This window comes from Diplotaxodon limnothrissa, linkage group LG1 (genome assembly GCF_057381915.1).
Source record: "Diplotaxodon limnothrissa isolate DT_005_m linkage group LG1, D_limnothrissa_male_GT1.1, whole genome shotgun sequence".
NCBI lineage: Eukaryota > Metazoa > Chordata > Actinopteri > Cichliformes > Cichlidae > Diplotaxodon > Diplotaxodon limnothrissa.
In genome coordinates, this window is record NC_140596.1 from 19070216 (window position 1) to 19092088 (window position 21873).

A 21873-nucleotide genomic window follows, 5' to 3' on the forward strand; every position below is an offset into this window, starting at 1 on the left:
CTCCGGCTGAATAAACCCCTGGTGCCGCCGCTTCTGACCCTCCCGGTTGTTGACACGGTCATAGACGAAACAGCAAACATTCAGCTCAAAAACACATTTTGAAAAAAAAAAAAAGACAAAAACGGGTTTTTTTATACTGAAATCAAAATAAGAGGAAGAGGAACAAATCATGGCAATAATCCAGTGTGGTGTCTGACGGCAGCTCTTTGGGTCCGTTTGGACGTGTAGAATTACATATTTATGTGTTTAAGTATCATCAAAATTATCATTATTAACACCTCATACACTCCATGACAACCTCTGTGCTTGGCCAGGCCTCAGTATAAGCCACACCCTCTGAGGTTGTTTGCAATAATGATGTCGGTGACGGCATCAAACACTACCTGGATGTTTCCCGTGTCTGTGGCACAGGTCAGGTGACAGTAGATCTCCTTGTTTGGAGAGCGGTTCTTACTCTCAAACTGAACCTGAATATATGCAGTAGCGTCTTCGTAAGTGTTAGCACCTGGAGAGAAAACAGCAGAGGGCGATTAAAGCGCGTCGCTTTGCTCGGGAAGCCGCTCCGACTGAGGGCGCGGGACTCACCTGTGTATTCTGGAAAACAGATCGTCAGCGGGGACTTCTTTATCTTCTCAGCGAACAGATCCTTCTTGTTGAGGAAGAGGATGATGGAGGTGTCGATGAAGAACTTGTTGTTGCAGATGGAATCGAAGAGCATGAGTGATTCGTGCATGCGGTTCTGCGGAAAGAACAAGTAAAACAATGAGGGGAGTCTAATAAAACACAGGCCCAAAGGAAAGCCGGCAGCGCTTCAGTAAAGATCGTTTCTTACTGCTTTTGTTACTTGGACACAGGCCCGGTCTGAGCCCAGAAAAACCCTGATAAACAATAAATCGCAGTCCCAGCTTTAATGATTGTTTAATCGCTTTTGTTATGAAACAGAACAAACACACATTTTACAGGATTATTATTATTCCTGTTAACTCAGCCGAGGCACTTGGCAAATATGCATGTGTGGGGGTTTTCCGTCACAGAGGCCTTTTAGAGCAGTTTTAGCCAAACACAAAGAGAAATCACCAGCCTTGTCACATTTTTTAACCACTTTTGCTCATCTTAGTCTGATTTTTTTTTTTTTTTTTTCACTAGAAACGGTTGGAAGTCACAGGAAAAGGCATAGAGTTCTGTCAAGTATGGTAACAAAAGTATTAAGCCAGGGGGGAAAAACCTGTATGTATCAATTTTATATTGAAGAAGAAAGTAAGAAAACGATAAATAAATGAATAAGAAGTGTTTTTTCCATAAAATTTAAAGTCTAAGAATGGAATGAGGTGATGTGTGGACTGTACAGCCTACCTCTGAGACAAATAGAGATTGCATAAATACATATTTTTATACAAATATATAACACATGGCGAAAAAAACTTGCCAAGAAATCTTCAAGTTAATTGGACGACTTCTAAGTTTTATTGGATTAGCGTCAGTGGAGGGATTCAGGCACACTTACAGTTGTTTCATCTTCATGGAGCACCTGGTCGTACCCACTCAGAGCGACGCAGAAGATGATGGCCGTCACGTCTTCGAAGCAGTGGATCCATTTCTTCCTCTCTGACCTCTGACCTCCCACGTCAAAAAGCCTGGAAAAGGGCGGGGGGTGTCAATACAGAGCAGGAGCAGAAAACCTTTGAACTTCGAGCAGGAGCGGCTTCCTACCTGAAGTGGAGGTTTTTGAAGGTGAAGTGGGTTTCGACGATACCAGTGGTCTTCACACGGGTTCTCAGGATGTCCTGCTCTGTGGGCTGGTAGTCTGCCGCACCAATTCGGTCTAAACTGTCCAGATAGCTGATGAAGGAAGACAGGAAAAGCAGTGGATAAAAATGGTGGATTTTTTGTTTGTTTTTTTTCCTTTTGTAGTCTCTTTGCTCGACTCACTATTTAGCCGAATCATTAAGCTGGTATTCTCGAGCACGGTTGAAGCACTCCTGAGTCCCGGCGTCAGCCCATAAACGCTTCATAGCGCTGAGGAGCTCTGCAGAGTACGGCTCTGTGTCCTCCATACGACTGACCACATCACAAACCAGCTTAGCATCGGCCTGCACGAGCACATTTCATTAGATCAGGGAAGAGCAACTAAATTATATCAGTATATTTATTATTCATCATCTGTCAGAGCTGTATATATGGGGCTTTTTAAATATGATAAATCAAAATACACATCTGTTCCTCTAAATGGATGCTACAAAGAAGTTGAAAAGTACACTAGATAAAACTGCTGCATCCAGTCCTTAAATCAAAACCCAAAGATGCTGTGAACTACATGAGACCAAAATTCGAGGTTATTTTGTTAAAATTGCAGCTTCTGAAGAGCTGAAGGGTGAAGGTAAGACTAACTTTTCGATCCTTGTCTCCAAACTCAATGCCCAGTGAGTCCATGGCTCGAAGGATGGCTGCCAAGCTCTGGATGGTGTTGCTGTAGACCACAGGCTTGTACTGCTTCACATCATCCCCAGAAAAGCCATCTTCATGGATAATCCTGCACAAGTACAGAGATATAAAAGAGGGAAAAGTCAGACTAGTCCGTATGCTAATACGCATGATGTGTGCGCATGTGTGTGAGGTGGTTACTGTCTTATCATGCTCTCTCCCGTGTTCTCTGCCTTAAATCCATCTTTAAGTGTGTGTATAGTGTGTATAATGAGGCAGAAATTGATCACACACTCCGTCTGTGATCAGTAATTGAGCAGTAATGCGATATTTATAATTTATGATGGGAAATGGGGTGGAATCAGTGAGAGCACCAATCAATCACACAGTTAAACTCCTCCATAATCCGGGTAGCATTAAATCATCCATCAGGACATCCTCACCCCCTGGCTTGATCGATAAAATGTCAGGTGCATCCTCCTGAAAACTGACCCGCGATCCACTCCTTAAAGCGGGCACCCCGTTCGCTCGCTTGTCATCAGCAATTGATATTTGATTTGGGGGGTGGGGTGGTAAATATGGGATGACGGTTTTAATATATTCATCTCATTAGTGCACATTACGAAAAGATGTTTCACGGCAGGGAGATCAGCCTCACGCCCTGAATCTCCACCACCATCATAAAAATTAACAGTCGTGTGAAATAAAACATTAACCCAGAGGGAAACAGGAGCAGAGGTGCCATCTAAAGCTGATAGGAATTATACCCGTCGATTAATCGCTCATGCAGTGAGTATTTCCAAAGTGAAAATACTCAAAATACAATTACGGATAAAAGAAAAGCACCATTCAATCATCAGAATAAGTTCCTGACAATTAACTAATTGGTGAAGCTCTAAGATAACTGTGACTATTGATCAATCCTACAAGGACGTGTGTGTGCACAAAATGCTTATAGTGACAAAAAAACCCTGCATAATAATAACTATTCTGACTAAACGAGATACAGGGAAGTGGATAGTTGTTATGAAATTATTAAGAATTCAAAGCACTAGTTTAAGGTATATGCTACTAATAAAGACCAATCACAGAGTGTGACAGTGGAAATGTATATAAATAGACATGCCTGACATTTCTGCAGCTGCAACTGACTGCTGTGGCAAGTGCTACATCAATCTATCGATGAAGCTGCTCCTTGTTTAATTCACTCAGTCCATGTGGAAAATCTACTCTGGTGTGTGTGTCTGTGCTGCACTTTTCTGGCTCTACTAAGGCTTTTCAAACATTTCCTGTTGCCTCTCTTTTACAAACTGGCTAGAGTGAAATTGCAATACTGCCTAAATACCAACCTGCAAGATGATGAGTTGGCAAATCAAAATAAGGGCATGCAACCTGAACTCTCCAATACCTAAACTTTATTACTCATGATGTGTGTGTGTAGTAAAAACCCATCCATCTGCTGCTTGCTTGGGCTGAAGGAAGCTCTGAAAGTGTTTGTAAACACTATCTGGCCCAGTGTGTGGAGTTCAGGGAAGAGTGGTGAGTTATGGGCAATCAGAGACCGCAAGGAGGGTAATGAGGTGAAGGGAAGAGGCATAGAGGGAGGGCGCAGTCGGTGCAGTTGCAGGAAGGAGACAGAGATGTTTCACAGGACAGAATAAGCAGAACAGCATGGCTTTTTCATGCTAAAACATCGACAAACTTAGCTAAGAGGGTTAGAGGAGATGACAACTGTGATTTAAAACATCAAAGAGTGATTTAGCTCAGACAGGGGGAGGTTTAGATGCTGTTTTAGAAGCCATATTTCTGCGTAAATCGGCTTTATGGGCAAAGTACTCCCGGCGATATCGGGCACTTAAAGCCATTAAGATTAAAAGCAGAGGTATTCACTAATGGACCTGTAGTCCTCACTGTAATTCACACACGCGCGCGCGCGCACGCACAAACACTCGCATACGGAGAAACAACACCCACACCTCCCCAGTCGCACACTCCCTGTAGTCAAGCCAAAGCCTCGTTAACTACATTTCAGCACCCCGGCGGTGAACAGCACCCTGGGACGCACCGGTGTGGCCTCCGCAGCCTCACTGTCGGTCTACAGGAGGTGCTCGAGTCACCGGCACTCCTCCTGGGCTATACGGCATCTCGAAACATGGCGGCTCAACCTGCCTTAGCCCATATAGGGGAGGCAGGCGCAATCTCAGGCCTTTCACTCTCGATGTGTGTAAGAGGGTCGGAATAAGGCCCCGAAAAAATTAAAATTAACGGACACTTACTTCATCTGCTTGACGATGGTGCTTTTGCCGGACTCTCCGCCGCCTGTAAAGAGGGGAGGAGGGCAAGAGTGAGAGCCGGCAAAGAAATCAGTACCACGGAGAGCACCTCCGCCCCATGCAGTCCCACCAAAAGAGGTAGACCGAGCCGAGGAGACGAAGCCCCGCGGCCGGGGCGGCTCTGATCTTACCGAGCAGGAGGAGTTTGACGTCCTTTGCGGCGACCATCCCGTCCTCTTTCAGGTTTTTCTCGATGGCCTTGCTCCGGTCCAGAGCGGCGCGCTCCTCGGCGCTCAGCGTACATCCCATGTTTCCAGGCGAATGAGCAATCCCGTCGTCTCCCCGGTCCGCCCTGTCCCTCGCCGACTCTCTGTCACTGCGTTGTCTCGCTCGCGCTCTCCTCCCGCGCGGTCTGCTAGAGCATTAGGCCCGGATTGAGGGCGAAACGGAGCCGGGATCCCGAAAAGGTCTTTTCTCCGTGACTGTGAGTCTCTGGCTCCGTCCCCTCTATCAGAGGGGGTTGAGAAGGGGGGTGGGAGGTGGGGTCGTTGTGCTCGAGCCTGCGGGGTTGGGGTTGTTGTTAGGTGGGGAGGGGGGGTCTCGAGCGCGCGCTCTCTCTCTTTTTCTCTCGCTCTACAGGGCGGCGCTGATGGTGATGATGGCAGCGAGCGCGAGCGATTTCATCGTATCTTTTTTTTTTTTCACGAAAGCAGGCAGGAGGGGCGCTAGAGGATGAGGGAGGGGAGGAGGAGGAGGGAAAGCTGCGCGAGACTCACCTAACGCGGACAATCTGGCTGACGTCAGAGCAGCCGAGCTCTAATCACGTCCGATGAAAGATTATTCAAACGAAAGAGCCGTTTAAATGGCAAACGTCGCCCCCGTGTCTCGTGGCATCAGTGGAAATCGTGCAGCGGTGGGAACGTTAAAATGCCCCAGCGCGGTCACCGTCTATTCCCTGGGACAAGCATGACGTGCGATTATGTCAACAGCATAAATAGGCCTGACCTTGTGATCCCGGCGAGCGAGTTTACTGTGTAAAAGTACTACAGTGATTTTTAAATAACGTTTTAGGAGTTAAATACAAATTCCGTGTATCCTATGCACAGGTATGCTATATAACGTCTGCCGTTGGGTAACTGTAACGGTGTAAAGCAGCATAATCGCAGTCACTCATATAACCACTAGCATAAACAACTGTTTACGAATGCAAATATAACACTTTAAGTTTTTTAAATATTACATTTAAGATCTTAAGCTCATTAAAAGCTTCATGAGGAAAAATGTGAAGAACAAAAATTCCCAAATTAATGTGGTGAAAGGTACAAAAAAACCCTCTCAGAAACAGGGAAGTGGTCAAAAGTTTACATCCACTCATCATAGGTACAAATGTCACTGTAATATGGGGCTTTTAATTACTGTTTTTGTAACTGTTCTTTTTCTAGGGTGGAGTAATTGTACAGGATACATCTTTAATGACTTTAAAACACTAATTTGGCGAATATACACCCCAATAATTGCTTTAATGTCTCTTAGCAAGTTGCAACCAGACGCTTTTAGTAGCCAACAACAAACTTTTGGCATAATTCTGTCTGTATACTCAGCCATTATCCTTAGCAGAATTGGTAGAGTTCATTTGAATTAATATGGTGTCCTGGTATGGACCTGAGTTTTCAGCATAATCCACAAATTTTAAGTAGGGTTGAGGTCAAGGCTTTGGAAAAACTATTCCAGAAATTTAATGCTAGCCTGCTTTATCAATTGTGTCCAAGTTTCAACTGTCTAGCTGCTGTCCTTGAGGTGCAGTTGAACATTTTGGAGGTAATCGCCTTTTTCATTATTCCATTTATTTTGTGAAATGTACCAGTACCAGTGGCAGCAAAACAGCCCCAAAACACGATGCTGCCATCACCATGCTGACAGATGGAACAGTGTTCTACAGTGAAAGCCTCACCTCCTCCAAACATACCTCTTGTGATCAGAGCATGGACTTTTTTTTCTTGGTCAGCACCCTTTCAGTCCGGCTTCACTGTGGACAGAGACCCTGTTGTTACAGAAGTTTTCAGTTCATGGCAGGCCTTGTGGCTCCCAGCTTGTTCCTGAACATCCTAAACAATTTCCTCTCATCTGAGGGTGACAGGTTGAGTCTTCTGCCAGATTTTGGTAAAGTGAGGACATATCAGAATAACTTGTACTTATGTACAATAGTTTGAACTGATGATCTTGCAATCTGAAGTTCTTTAAAACTGGCTCCAAGAGACCTTCCTAACTTGTGTGAATCTACAAGTCTCCTTCTTAGAGCTTCATTGAGTTCCTAGGTCTTTCCTTGGAGTACTGGTCAGTCCAATGAGTGCTGTTAAACAAATCCTTTTGCCAGCAAAGAAAAACAACCAGTTGTAGTTAATCATAATCACTAAGGGGAATGAACGGTGGTGTTGTCAGTTTTTAAGACATTGTAGAACCTTTAGCACCACCTATTTAAAGTTTTAAGTCAGTGTTTGTACATATTTGAATCTGTATGATTGTGGCTCATTCTCAGCACCAAATTCTTGTTTTGTAAGTTATTAAAGATGTATTCTACACAATCATTCCTCCCTGGAAAAACAACAGTTCAAAGAAATACTTAAAAGCTCCAAATTGAGGTTGAAGACATCCACACCTGGACAACTGATTGCTCCAGACCAGCAAACTGCTTCCCAGGAAAGCAGAAGGGATGTAGCTACTTCTTTTTTTCACAGAACGACACAGAGTCCTGTAAAAACTTTCTTTTTGCATGTGCCTGTTTATAGGTTTGGGACAAACATACACAGCCATTCAGATGAAGTCTCTTTCAGGTAAGTCTTTGCTGATTTCGACAACACACAACCAAACCACATCCTGCACATATCCCATCGGCTTAGCGCCACAAAAAAAAAAAGAACATGTGTATCCAAACTGGCTGACCTGTTGTCACACCTGTTCACCTGCTGACCCCAACCCACAAAACATTATGTGGATTAATTTTATTAATCCACGGTGGTTAGCACTGTTGCCGCACAGCAAGAAGGTCCTGAGTTCAATTCCACCATCAGGCCGGGGTCTTTCTGTGCGGAGTTTGCATGTTCTCCCCGTGTTTGCGTGGGTTCTCTCCGGGTACTCCGGCTTCCTCCCACCGTCCAAAGACATGCAGCTTGTGGGGATAGGTTAATTGGATAATCCAAATTGTCACTAGGTGTGAATGTGAGTGTGAATGGTTGTCTGTCCCTATGTGTTGGCTCTGCGACAGACCGGCAACCTGTCCCGGGTGTACCCTGCCTCTCGCCCTATGACAGCTGGGATAGGCTCCAGCGCCCCCCGCGACCCTGAAAAGGATAAGCGGAAGCGAATGGATGGAATTTTATTCTCCATCATTATGATCTAAATGTTTTCTTGAATTCATCTTTTAACCTCCATCAGGCCTAAAAGTCATATCATTTAAATCACTTGATGGTATTAACAATATCAGTGTCAGCTTAAATCAACATATGCCACATCATGTCAGTGCCACAAAATTCCCAAAAATATTACTGAGGACACAGCCTAGCTATCACCAGCAGTTGGAGCAGCAGGGACGTGTGTGTTTAACTTAGGACACTATGTATGTCTATTTGAAGGGTCTGTATCACATTAGTGTGTGTGTGTGTGTGTGTGTGTGTGTGTGTGTGTGTGTGTGTGTGTGTGTGTGTGTGAGATAAACACGTCTAATCCACACATCACATCTGGATGGATGGTCAAGTTAAAAAAAAAAAAAAAAAAAAAAGTAGGGGAGGGGCTCTTTTACAGTGGACCCTGAATGAAACCAGCACAGGAGCTCAACCTGTAGAAGCTCCATCCATCTTTGACAGCCAAGCTGAGATAAAACACACACACCTACCTCAGATCTGCCCTGAAGCGCCCACATCATGACTCAAGCAATGACACACACACACACAGACGTTCAGCATCAGCAGTTCAATCATGTGCACGTGTGTGAGTGACAGCCAGCGCTGGTGGAGAGGGAGGGCGGATTAACACTAAATTATACCTGAGGGACTTTTGACAAAATGGTGTTTTCAGGTTTAATTACACTAATGCATCAAACAGAAACATGAAGCTTGTTTTTTTGTCTTTTTTTTTTTTTTGTTCCTCAATCATTTAATTTGAATGCACCCATTTTGTAGGAGAAAAAAAACAGTCTCGCACTCATTAGAAAGAAGACCCAACAGGTTCCATCTGTAAATAGACTTTAAAAGGAGAAACATGATGACAACGGTTTAAACAGTGCATTAAACTCATGACAGCATTTTTAAAAAAGTGATGACAGATCATTCAACTAAATTAAAACAATTATCAATAATACTAATAATTGAAAAGCAAAGACGTGAATCATTCAATATACGCACACACTCCCACACACACTCCTACACGCACGCACACACGGGGGATGATTTGAAGGACGGGATGCTGTCGATGACAGATGTGAAGAACAAACACACTGTGTGTATAACATAAGCAGGGAGGACAAAGTTGCTGCTCCTTGCACAGAGAGGACTCCGCCCCCCTTCTCTGTTTTCACAGCTGAGACTCAGAGTTACTCTCGCGGCTGCGGGTCCAGAATATTTTCAGCCAGGCTCGTGAGTTTGCAGTCCTCCAGTGCTTTGACCAGTCGGCTCAGCTTGGCCGCCCTCCCCTCCGCCTGGATGAAGCGGCTGAGAAGCTGATAGGCTTGCTCATACAGCCCTTCTCTCTCGTACTCGTAGGCCAGGTTGTCTATTGCCGGGCCCTTCAGAGCGCGGCAGTTCTTCCCCAAGGCCCTCCCTACGTGCTTCCACTGACGGCCAACTCCGTTAGAAAAGCTCTGCACATCTGCCGCTGTCAGCATTCGGTCCTCTGACGGGGCCACAGGATAAAGATGAAGGGAAAGCATTAATGTAAACCGCAATCAAGTACGATTACATAAACAGTGTTTTACAAACAGATGTAAACAGCAAGCTCTCACAGAAGAACTTAGGGCAGGGGTGTCGAAACTCCTATTAGTTCACGGGTGACAGTGAGTCGAACTCTAAAACCATTACACAATAATGTATATATAAAAAAATAAAATAAAAAAAACACTCCTCAAATGTTTCCATCTCTGAGGTATAAAAACCTGAGCGAGAGTCAAGATTTTAATAATAGCTGGAACCATAAAGCTAAATGAAAGACACCCATCATCCCACTCCACTAAAAAAACAAAAAAAAACAAAAAACACAGCCAGACAACAGAAATGAGCACTTTCTTTAAAAAAAAACACTGCTCATTTAATAAGAAATGTATTTATACACCAGATGACAAAAATAATCTATGCGTCTCTCCATGTTTCCACATAAACAGAGTCCATCAATCCACCTTTTTAACTGCTTATCCAATTCACGGCTGCAGAGACAATGGAGCCAATCCCAGCTGTCACAGGGTGGAGGCAGGGTGCCCCCTGGACAGGCCACTTGTCTCTCAACTATTCCCAATCTCATTCACACCAATGGGCAACTTAGAATCACCAATAAACCTAATGTGCATTTTTTTTGAATGGTGGTGGGAAGCCTGTGGATTTAGAAAGTCACAACTTTTCAAAATCTACAAATACATTTTCACTTCCCAAACTTTTCCACTCCCGCGTAGTAATCCCAGCATCACTACGTGAAGAATCACATTTCAATTTATCGAAAAATTTGAGTTTTAAAAGAATTTACTGAGAGTCTTTAGCAGGCTGCTTCAATCACACATTTGACTCTTCTGATGTAGTGTTTCTTTTCAGCTGATAACTCCAAATGCTTTTCTAAAAATGTCCAGGTGAGAGCACCTTGGGAGGGAGCTCTAAGCAAATAATAGTACCTGACTCTAGTACAGCAAACTAAATAGTCATATAATCAAAACTACAGTATTTCATACTAATGCTGTAGTTTTCCAGGAGTAAGTGCACACCTGAATCCTCAGACCAGCAGTGTTACATTCTCCGCTGATGTCCAGTCATCCCCCACTATGAGTGTATGACTATGAGAAAAGCTAAAGGCTGCAGCTTTCAACCCAAACTTAAACACCAATAGGACTTGTGTACATGATGCATTATTAATTCCTTGCTTCTCATTTAGTGTTGATGTCAGTTTGGCTGCTGTTTTATATAAAGGGCCACACATAAGGGACACTCAGCACCTCTGGAAACTCCTGTAAACATCTGTAAAATTAACCACATTTATTTTCAAGCTTCAGATTTTTTCGAAACATGTAAACCATGTTTCTAATTAGGTAAGTGAAATTTAGCCATGTTGGTCCACTTTTAAAAGCAGGAGCAAAGAGTCAACAAGAAGGGCTCATCCAGTTGTGAGGCTAGAAGAGAGGCAGAGCATCTGCCAGTCATGTATCATGACACTGCTGGTGGTACACCCAGCAAACGTTTAAGACCCCTGAACTTGTATGACCTCCCTGTGGACATTTAATAAATCCCTTTTCTACATACATAGAGCTCCGATTGCATACGGCTGGAAAAAAGCTCAAGTGGATGCACCCCCACACTGTTTAATTTTAATGTACACCGACAGGACTTTCATACTTTAATACTGCACTGTCCTTTTGCCAGCTGTAGCTGCAGATTCTGCATATTCATTCGTTTCATGTGCTTTAAGATTATAAAACAGCTGTAATGAGTAATTTTCAGCCAGATGGGGACAGTGATAGGATACCTCTCCAGGCTATCTGGAGAGATGGACCGGTGGATTTGAACCCAGGACTTCTCACTGTGAGGCAACAGTGCTACCCAGCTGACCAATGTCCTAACAAGTCTAAAGTTCATCTTAACTTAGCTTAAGCTTTATGTCTTCACTACCTCCTGAAGTGCACATCGCACTTAGCACCTTTAAGTTCACTGGTTTGGTTTTCTGGCTCACTGCTTCAGCAAGCAGCTGGTCTCAAGCAGCAAACACTACTTGCTAAGCACCAAACAACAAACAGGCAAAGTCAGCGAATAGCCTGTGATCACAGAGCTGTGTAATCTCATTGTTCATATGGAAAAAACTGATCAGAGCAGCTTTAAAGTTGTGCACTTGCATGATCAAAAGTACTGAAAAATCAGGTGCAATTAATAAAGAGCAGTCAGTTCATTAACAAAAATCCCTGCTGTTGTACTTTCACACTTTCCTTTTTTCCCATCAAGACCACCAACATCAATTTACAAACCCCAGGAGAGCCTTAATGTGTCACTGGGTGTTTAATTTCAGTTGTTTGGCAGCCACCAAATCTCCTGCATTTTTATTAATTCAAATTTTAGTTGACCCAATATGAAATCAGTCCAAGTATGAAAACCAAACACATTAGCTGCAGGCATTAATCTCTTCCCACTGACTGGCTGGATTAGGGAGTCAGCTGAAATAGTATTGAATTCATGTGCTGTCGAGAAAAAAAAAGTCAATCAACAAAGTTCTGTCAGCTTCTTGAATTTGTTTTTGCAGACACATGAGGAGAACGAGGAGATGGCAGTAAGCCCACCATTTGTAAATGAACGACAATCCCCGATAGTTAAATTACAGAGAATATCTAAATAATGTACTGTGGACAGCACACCACACACACGACTAGTAACAAGGACAGTCTCGACTCACCAAACACTCTGTTCTGAAACTTGAAGCAGTTGCTGGGAACGGGAGACTCTTCCTGCATGATGGTGACGGACTGTGAGGCAGGACCGCGGGCCTGACTCTGCAGCTGCTGCTCGAGCTCATCGATCTCCTCATCGCGCAGGCGCTCCGGCTGAAAGGCACAAAATGGCAGAAATCACTCAGAATAAAAATAAATGAGAACGTCAAAGTGGGCACACTCTCCGAAGGCCATAGTGACTACAATAAAGGGCAATGGCTTAAATTTGGCAGAAACAGGAGATTATTTGTTTCAAAATGCTAAATTTTGCGGTTACATTTTCAGTGGATCCAAAATCCTGCAGAGCAAGTACTCACAGGAACTAGAAAGAGTTGAGGATATTTCCCATATTGGCTTCTCTTCTTTGGCTCTCTGGTAGAATCAAATTTAAAATCCTGCTCCTCACATACAAGGTCTTGAATAATCAGCCCCCATGTTAATGACCTCATAGTACCGCATTAGAGCACTTTGCTCTCAGACAGCAGGCTTACTTGCGATTCCCAGAGTATTTAAAAGTAGAATGGGAGGCAGAGCCTTCAGCCTCCCAGTTTGGATTCAGGAGACAGAAACCCTCTCTACTTTTAAGATTAGGGTTAGAACTTTCCTTTTTGGTAAAGCAAATAGCTAGGGTTGGATCAGGTGATCCCTGAATGCCCTCTTAGTTATGTTGCAATAGGTTTAGACTGCTGGGGGCTTCCTGTGATGCAGTGTTCCTCATTCTGGTCTCTTTTCACTCACTGTATGTTTTGACACCTCTCTGCATTTAATCATTAGTTATTATTAAATCTCTGGCTCTCTTCCACAGTGTGTCTTTTGTCTTGTCTCCCTCTCCTTAAACTCAACTGCTCCCAAAAGTTGGCTGTGTGGAACTCTAACGAGTGATCAGGCTGAACTGTCACTGAGAGAGTGTGGCTGTTAGCTTTCAGGAACAGGTATGATTATGACAAACCTGCTTGTGTGAATCTTTGTGAAAAGGTTTCACATTGCAGCTAAATTACCTTGCAAGAAAAAATCCCATTAGAAATCGGCCAGTGTCAGGCACGGTGAGGTGAAATGAGATCTACTTTTAAAATCTTTTTGCCTCTTTAAAATCACTGGAGAACAGTTTAACAGGAACATCAACCTTACCTGTGACAGGTGGATGTGCTGTAGGCAAAGATCCAGCTTGTCCAGACACCGATCCAGAGTATGAGTGCCTGCCTTGAGCTGGGTTTCCACAGTTAACTCCTGGGACAGAGCGAGCAGCCGGCAGGCGTGCTGGCAGAGATACTGTCTCACCGCTCCAGAGCTGTAGCTCTCCAGGAACTGATGACATGCTGCCACATTCACAAACTTCACCTCCACCCCCAGGAAGGGATCCGCGTCATGGACCTTTAGGATCTCAAATGTACCCAGGCCTCCAGCAGAGTCTTAACAGTGGAAGACTATGATTAATCAAGGTAAACCCTACAAGAGGTTTTTTCTATTTTAATGAGCATGCAGTATGAGAAATGCCTAACCGAGGGCTCACCTGTAAGTGTCAGCTTGATGACTTTGAAAATGATGAACTTTCCCTGTGGGTCTTTGTAGAGAGAGAGCAGGTTCACACCGGGACACAGCGACTGCAGAAACATGACTGCGCATCCCGTCCATTGACCTCCATCCACAGTCTTGTCCGCCATTCTCTGAACACTACTTGAGACAATTAATGCAGAAAGGTACACTTTCATATATTGTATATTCATCAAATATAAAGTGAAATATTTCAAGCTTTGTTTTTGCTTTAACTTCATTGATTTTAATGTACGGCTCATGAAATCAAGTATCTGAGATTAGTAGAATATTTGCCGAGATCAATGGGAATAAAAAAGGATTTACAAAGGAAACATCCGCATGTTTATACACTTGATACTTGGTTTGAGCTCCTTTGCCACTAATTACTGCACTTATGCAGTAATTAGTGGCATGAAACCGATCAGCTTGTAGCACTGCTGAGGTGTTACTGAAGCCTAGGTTGCTTTGATTGTGGCCTTCAGCTTGTCTGTGTTTTGGTTTTGGGTATTTCTCGTCCACTTTGTAGATTTCTTGCGGTGGGAGTTAGGGTCAAGTGAGTTGGCTGGTAAATGTAGCAGGGTGAAAACATTGCCAGCAAACCATTTGGTGGTAGTTTTATCGCTGTGGACAGGTCCTAAGTGGTGCTGGGAAAGGAAATTGACATCACTATAAAGGTTGTTAGCAGATGGATTGATAAAGTGCTCTAAAGTCTCCTGGTAGACGACTGTGTTGACCACCACCAGCAGCAGCAGATGAAATGGCACCCTAAATTGTCACAGACTGTGGAAACTTCACACTGGACTTCAAACACGTTGGATTCTCCACTCTTTCTCACATATCCAGGACCTTGATTTCCAAATCAAATGCAAGTTTTACTTTCGGCTGAAGACGTCTGTATGTGGTGGCTCTTGATGCACTGACACCAGGCTCTGTCCACTCCTTGTGAAATTCTCTCAAGTTCTTCAATCCACTTTTTCCCCCTCTACAATCCTCTCAAGTCTTCTGTCATTGTGGTGCAAATTTTACAATACTCTTCATTCTTCCAGTCAACTTTCTATTTATATGCTTCAATACAGCAATGACTCTCTATGGCTTATCCTCCGTGAGGAGGGTGTTGATGATCGACTGGACAACTGTCAACTCAGCATTTTTCCTAATGATTGTGCTTGACCATGTGGTTAACAGAGTGTAAATATACTGTGAAATCCAAATTAAATATTCTACAATATTCCACTACATGAGCTACAAACCATAATCAACTGAATTTAATCAAAAACAAGTCTTGAAATAATATGCTTTGTGTAATGAATACAGAATACATGGAAGTTTACTTTTTTAAATTCAATTACATGAATGATATTCAATTTCTTGCACTAGCATAACAAATAAGACAGTGAGCCCTACTCTATCACCTGTTTGTAGGTTTGCTTGTTTGTTAAATTTGAGGATTTTCTCCTTTTCTCGTATTTCTCTTGTCTTAAATGTAATGTTTCTGGGTTTTGTTGTGTTATTTAAACATTTAACTACATTTTTGGATATAGATTTTTTTTTAACTGGTTCAAGGTAAGAGGCAAGGTGAACCCTGAATCGATCCATCACAGGGCTAACATTTGGAGACGGACATCCACACTTACTCACAGATAATTAAAAAAAATACTGACAGCAGCAGCTCAGCCTCCTAGCAGATGCACCTGTTTAAATTTCAAGCTTTCAAAACTGACCTCTAACTTTGAGATCACGGTCAATGAGATTCAAACTCACCTGAGATTTTTAACTCATTCACTGCCATTGACGTCTATAGACGCCAATGGCAGTCAACGTAAGTTGAACTGAAGCCCACCAGCAGTAAATGTAGACCTGCAAGGGGGTGCAGGGTTTGCGCACGTAAGGGATTGCGCAGTGAGACAAAAATGTGGTGCAAGTCTTGTTGTGTTTCACTGCCAGCCATTTTCAAATGGCTGGCAGTGAATGAGTTAATAGATACACCAGCTGTATCAGACCATTGCTTCGTTCTCGAGTTATCACATTATCGCCCAACAAACTTGGGCGTCCACGTCCCCCAACCACTCGCTCAGCAGGATAATGAAAATACCCCATCAGCCTTTTACGACTAAGGGGCAAAAACAACTATTACTCAAACACGCATGTCTTTGGACTGTGTGGTGAAACCGGAGCATGCAGAGGAAACCCATGAAGATGTAGGAAATATGAAAGTCCACAGAAAGGCCCCAGTACAGCAGGAGGTTTGAACCCAGTGTAAATCACTGTTCCTCCACCGTCAGCAGGTAATAAAAACATGTGGTGAGAGACGTACGTCATCTCAAATTCAGGCTCTAAATTTTTGATCAGTGGTCATTAATTCTACGTCTCATTTTATCTGAAGCAGGAGATTCAGTTTCTAATCGTGTTCACTCAGAGTGATGGGATAATAAACCGTATCACCTCTGCTGACTTAACCGCCCGACCCACGGCAGCCAAAATACATCCACCATGTTTCTGGCCTCACTCCACCTTTTTTACCCCAGCTCCCTTCTGAAACCCTCATTACATAAAAACATGTTTAATCTCATCCCTCCCCTCCCCCACTCCAGCCCCTGACTCCTGTGCCCTGGATGAACCGCTGAAACCTGCTGGTGCTGTCTCTATGCATCCTGACTTGGAGCGCTCTGCAGGGAAAGAGGAACCTCTGAGCTGGATTAGGTGCACGTCCTCGCATTTTACTGAATCACAGTATGCTTGGCGGCTAGGTGTACAGGAAACGACTTAGGCAGTATGTAATTATTTGCTATCCTATCAACTGGTACACTGGAAGTATACTGTGAGATTAGTTTAGCAGCTGGATGAGGATTAAGTGATCATCGGGAGCTTAAAATATAAAATTCATCCTTTGCTGCCAAAAGCCAACCTCTAGTATTCCCTGGAGAGCTTGTTTGGGTAACAAAAAAAAAATTTGATTCAGAAGCATGAATCAAACGAATTCAAAAGTGGCTCATTTTGTCCAGTCCAAAAAAATACGAACAATAAATTCAGATGACATAAAAGGGTAAAAATGGAAAGTCCTCACATTTGAAAAGCATAAGCAGAAAACATTTCATAATTCCCCCTGACTAAGTTTGCAAATGATCATTTTCAATTATAAATGTAGCTTTTTAACATCTACTCGCTTCAATCCATACATAAATATAAGAATAACTGACACTGAGGGCTAATAATTTGTTTAATCATCCCTATAATGATCATATCCTTATGACCACACAGCATTAAGTTACACTTCTAGCGTTTTTAGTAAAGCTCTCTGTTAGAAAACAAAACATGCCAACTACATGGTGACGCCATGCCATATATCATTTATCTGATGTCAAGTCTGGCAAGAGATTTAAAATGACCACAAATTCTTCTTTTTTCTTTTTTTTGGTCTAAAAAAACCTTGAAAAATGTGATCACAGGGTCTGCAGGTAACTCTGTTGCATGTGTCTGCCACACCTGTGTGGGAGTCATGCAAGAAAAAGGTCTTTATTGTCAGGAAAAGACCATCCCTACATGGTTATGTCAGCCTGGGGGGGAGCATCTGTGACTCAAGTGGTCAACAACCAGTAGTTAAATCCTTGGCATGTCCATTCTGTATGCTGTGGTGTTCTTTGGCAACATATTAAACCCCAAATCTCCTCCCATGATAATAATCCTCAGCACACCGACAAATCCACAAAGGAAGACCTCAGAGGCAGGAAAGGGAGGGTTATCGTTCCTGTGAAGGTAACACTTGTTACATGCAGGAAAACCCTCAAACATCTTTCAATTGATGGACATGAAGGAAGAGAGGTCAAAGATTTGCAACCCAATGTGAAACACCAGGTGGACAACACAAGCTTCTGTGGCTGAGAGCGTAATTACTTTTTCACACAAATGAATGATGTGGTGAAGCATGCGACCTTTATCTGTAGTCACTGTATCAAAGATCAGAGGTTTGCTCGTCAAAGAGAAAAGCCCAGTTTCCAGAGGATGTACTAGGTGCTATTTACACAACTGAATATTGATGGAAAACAGCTAAAGCTAGAAATATTGATTCCTCATATCCGAAAGATCCTTAAAGTAGTTTTAACAGTAACAGTGTGATCTGACCATCCAGAGATATAAAAATGAACTGACTCTGTCAAAATTCAGAGGTTTCAGCTCGTGAGAAGTGGGTGGCAAAATCAGAGCCTTCGTGGTCATTCATCATCCGAAGCTTCAGCATTCTGTGATTAAATCAAGTCGGTTTTTCCAAGGTTACAGTGTTTTTAAGTTTCAAGTTCAGTTTGACTTGTTTCTTCAGTGAACTGCTGGTTAGAGAGGACAAATTTTCCTCAGCAGAAGTTTGGAAAACCTGAGGCCTTACATGTTGGGAAGGCTCCTCTTTACAGTCAGTATGAATAAGAGGAGCACGTTTTGCATGCAGACGCATAAAAAGTGACTTGTGTTTTTGATCACCTTAACTTGGCAGGTCTTCCAAAACCATTTCAGTTAACCATAAACTTTGTTTGCAGTCTATTTTTGCTCAGGCAAGTTTATAAACAGTTTGTAAACTGTAAGTAATGAATTAAGGGGCAAGAAAAAAACATTTAACTCCTCTGGAATATCTGAGGTTTCTGAATTGATTCCCAGCAAAATATTATATGGAAAAAAGCACACAATGACTAATAACACACCAAACACAATCTGAAATTCCTCCTCTTCATCATGAATGCCTCTAAAAACTGCTACAGGAAGCATCTGACGGAGGTCGCGGCTGCTGAAGGCGGCTGTTTCAGTTGCTAATTTCAAGAGTTCATTTGTTATTTTCCACCTTCACTGTTTGTTATCTAGCTGTTCATAAAGGACACGAAAATGTTTTCAGTTTATTCAGATTTTGTTTTTATCTTATTTTGACTTAGAAGATCAGATCACATTATTTCCAGTGTCTTTAAAACAGTTATCAATTTATTTTTCAATTTAGCCTTAGATTCCTTTTAATTTTGGGCTGCCATGGTATCAGAAAACCCTCTTCAGCATGGCTCTTGTGTTTCAAGTTAGAACATTCTAATTAGGGAGACACATCCAACGCAATGTGTGAGGGGTTCATCTCTGAAAACGACATTTAGCACATCTGAACTAACTCAAAGTTACATTAACAACAGGAGGCTAGTTGCGAATAAGTTATTTATCCCCCTGTACATCGAATATGACTAGCACTTCCACTATAAGTAGAGTATGGATGACCTGGGTAAACATGTGGAATGAAGCTGACTTAAAATAATGGTTCCTACACCAGCAGCCTGAGCCATGGATCCATGCTTTTATGTCAAATTCTGACCCTACCATCTGAATGTTGGAGCAGAAAACAAGACTCATCAGACCAGGCAATGTTTTTTCCCCCCGATCTTCTATTGTTCAGGTTTGTTGAGCCCCTGTGAACTGTAGCTAGGGTGGCACTCGCTGTGCCCTCTGCTGCTGGTATGGCCTTGTGCAGCTGCAGCCTATTTGCTTCCAAGTTGGATGTGCTATGTTTTCATAGATGCTCTCCTGCATACCTTTGTTGTAACTAGTGGTTATTTCAGTTGCCGTTAATTTCCTATGAGCTCAAAGCAGTCTGCCCATTCGCCTCTAGCATCAACAAGGCCATGTGATTGGCTGATTAGAAATCTGTGTTAAGAACAGGTATATCCAATAAAGTCGCAGTTAAGTGTATAATAAATACGTACATCACGATTACAGCTTTAGCTTTGACTTCTAAAGTCAGGCAAGCCAGAAAAAGTTCGAGATCCACTGAATTATAAGCAAAAACATTAACAAATATTGCTATCTGAGGATATTTTATTACATTGCTATGTTTCCTAGCTTAAAGTAACAACAAAACCTTCGATTACAGCTTATAAACTCATCATAAATTAAGCCTTACAGAAACAACAGAAAACACACCCAGAGTTTACTCAAATTATAGACTATGTAACTTTAATGTCAAAGCTATAACTGTTGTCCAACTTAAAACTAGGGGACGTGGTTGCTATGCGACCCGTACGTACAGGTGAGCTAGCTGATTACCTTCATAACAGTTTGACAGCTGCATTGGTTTGAGTCAGAACACCGCAAAGATAGCTATTCCGTTTTAAAATGTCAGTACCTTATACTGAAAGGGATGGAGGTTACTGTGAGAAATGTCACGCAGAATAGATAGAGCTACCGTAAAGCTACGAGCAGCCACGCCGCTGAAGCGGCCCAAAGCCTCGGGAAGTCCACACGCCTAGTTTCTGCCTAGGAGGTCCTTTGATTCACCGTGAAGTAACACTTTGACAAACTCGGCTCAAACTTACCTTAAAACTTTGTTAAAGTGTTTGGTAACGCTTCCTTCTGTGGAATCACACGGACAGTATGAGCTTCCTGGCTTCCCATTGGGTGAGCAGCAATCAAGCTGCATTCTGATTGGTGAAAATCAACGAGGAAAATCGTGACGGGAAGGAAGTGTTTTTTTTGTGTGCGTGAGGTTTTCTTTTTTTTTTCTTTTTTTTTCATTTTAACGTAAACGTTCATATGTAGTTCAACGAATCTCGTTACGAACAATTACATCTAGCATTTAATCATAAATATAAACCTGAACCAAAACACTGAAACACTTTACTGGCTCTTTGACGAGTCTAATTTCTCACTGTGTTCGCTGGGTTTTTGTGTGTTAACAGATTTAAACAGCTGCTGGGGAAAACCAAAACAATGCACTAGGCATATTTGCATAGTCACACAAAGCGATGCAGGGGTGCAAAGGTTTTCCGGAAATTTAGACACAGGTGCAACTGATCTAAGAAATCTAATCAAAAACATTAATCAAATGGAACTTTTATGTCATTTATGAACAAATATATCTGCTGGCTTCAGCTTTTAAATGTTATTTTGTTTAAATATATTTGTTTTTGGGGACTTTTAGCCTAACACAACTAAATCTGAATGTATATAGTCCTGTGCAAAAGTCTTGAGCCAACAGCTCATTATATTTTGTATAGTAAGAAAAATATTATTTTAAGATAAATATAACAACAAAATAATCAAAACATGAAGACAAAAATGTAACCAAGTTACAGCAAGTCTAAAAAAGTGAGTTTTTAACTGCTTTTTAATGAATACCACAGAGTCTGGAGGATCTCAGGCTCAGTGGGAGAGTCTGAGCACCACTGCTGCAAAAACTCTGTCTCCTTTAGTACTCACCCTGATCACATGATGTCTAGAACTTGCTAAAGATGTATGGATGTATGGAAGTTTACTGATCTAGACTAATGTTTGTCCATGAAACACTCAACACATAACTAAATTGGTAACAGTGTGACGTGTCGGTACTTCTAACACTTTTGCAGTGGCGTACAAAGAAGCTTTGTTAAACCAACAGAACAAGGAATTCCTATCATTCAGATGCAATGATATAAATGCAAGATATTAATTTCCAACTTAGAGCATGACACTATTGAAGAGTGAACCAGAGATTTAATGTGAACATCTAAAGTGAAAGCTGCATCAAAAGTTACCCCAAGGTTCCTAATAAAAGATTTAATAAATGTGGCATAGTTTCCAATATTTTAGACACAAATCTGCCAGGGGCACAAACAAGGATTCATGTTTTTCTTCAATAAGTTGGATAAAATTGTCAGTCATCAAGCTTCTAAAAGAGTCTATGCACCTATGCGATCTCTGTAACTTAGAAACACATTGGGGCTTAAGAGGTATATAACAGAATGTCATCTGCATAACAGTGATAAGGAATGTCCTTAAAAGCATTCAAAATGTGCTGAAGAGAGAGCAGGTATAACAAAAACAATCAAGGCCTGCAAACTGAGCCTTGTGGCACACATTACATCTGATTGGCAGCATCTTCATTTTTCTGCATGATCCCGAACACACTGCTGATGCAGTAAAAGCATACGTGTATAGAAAACACACAGTGGAACACTATCAGTAATGGACTGGCTTCCACAGAGCCCAAACCTCAAC

General features: G+C 42.3%; 2 protein-coding genes across 3 annotated transcripts; both read right to left on the reverse strand.

The window, feature by feature from the left end:
* Nucleotides 1-317: 317 nt before the first annotated feature.
* On the reverse strand, nucleotides 318-5003 carry gnao1b (guanine nucleotide binding protein (G protein), alpha activating activity polypeptide O, b). The gene is made up of 8 exons (XM_085354529.1): nucleotides 4886-5003; nucleotides 4698-4740; nucleotides 2389-2530; nucleotides 1930-2090; nucleotides 1711-1839; nucleotides 1505-1634; nucleotides 586-739; nucleotides 318-505 (listed from the first exon to the last, which is right to left on the reverse strand). Exons 1-8 carry the CDS (start codon nucleotides 5001-5003, stop codon nucleotides 318-320), a joined length of 1065 nt encoding a protein of 354 aa, XP_085210655.1.
* A 4090-nt stretch (nucleotides 5004-9093) lies between these two features.
* On the reverse strand, nucleotides 9094-20317 carry tradd (tnfrsf1a-associated via death domain). Of its 2 annotated transcripts, none has more exons than XM_085354536.1 (5): nucleotides 20214-20317; nucleotides 13865-14028; nucleotides 13483-13763; nucleotides 12321-12468; nucleotides 9094-9578 (listed from the first exon to the last, which is right to left on the reverse strand). In XM_085354536.1, the coding sequence occupies exons 1-5, from the start codon at nucleotides 20315-20317 to the stop codon at nucleotides 9280-9282; spliced, it is 996 nt and encodes a 331-aa protein (XP_085210662.1). In that variant the 3' UTR covers nucleotides 9094-9279. The 2 variants fall into 2 exon arrangements, with proteins under 2 accessions (XP_085210662.1, XP_085210669.1); XM_085354543.1 differs by having other exon boundaries at nucleotides 13865-14025; nucleotides 20214-20272.
* Between the last annotated feature and the right edge of the window lie 1556 nt (nucleotides 20318-21873).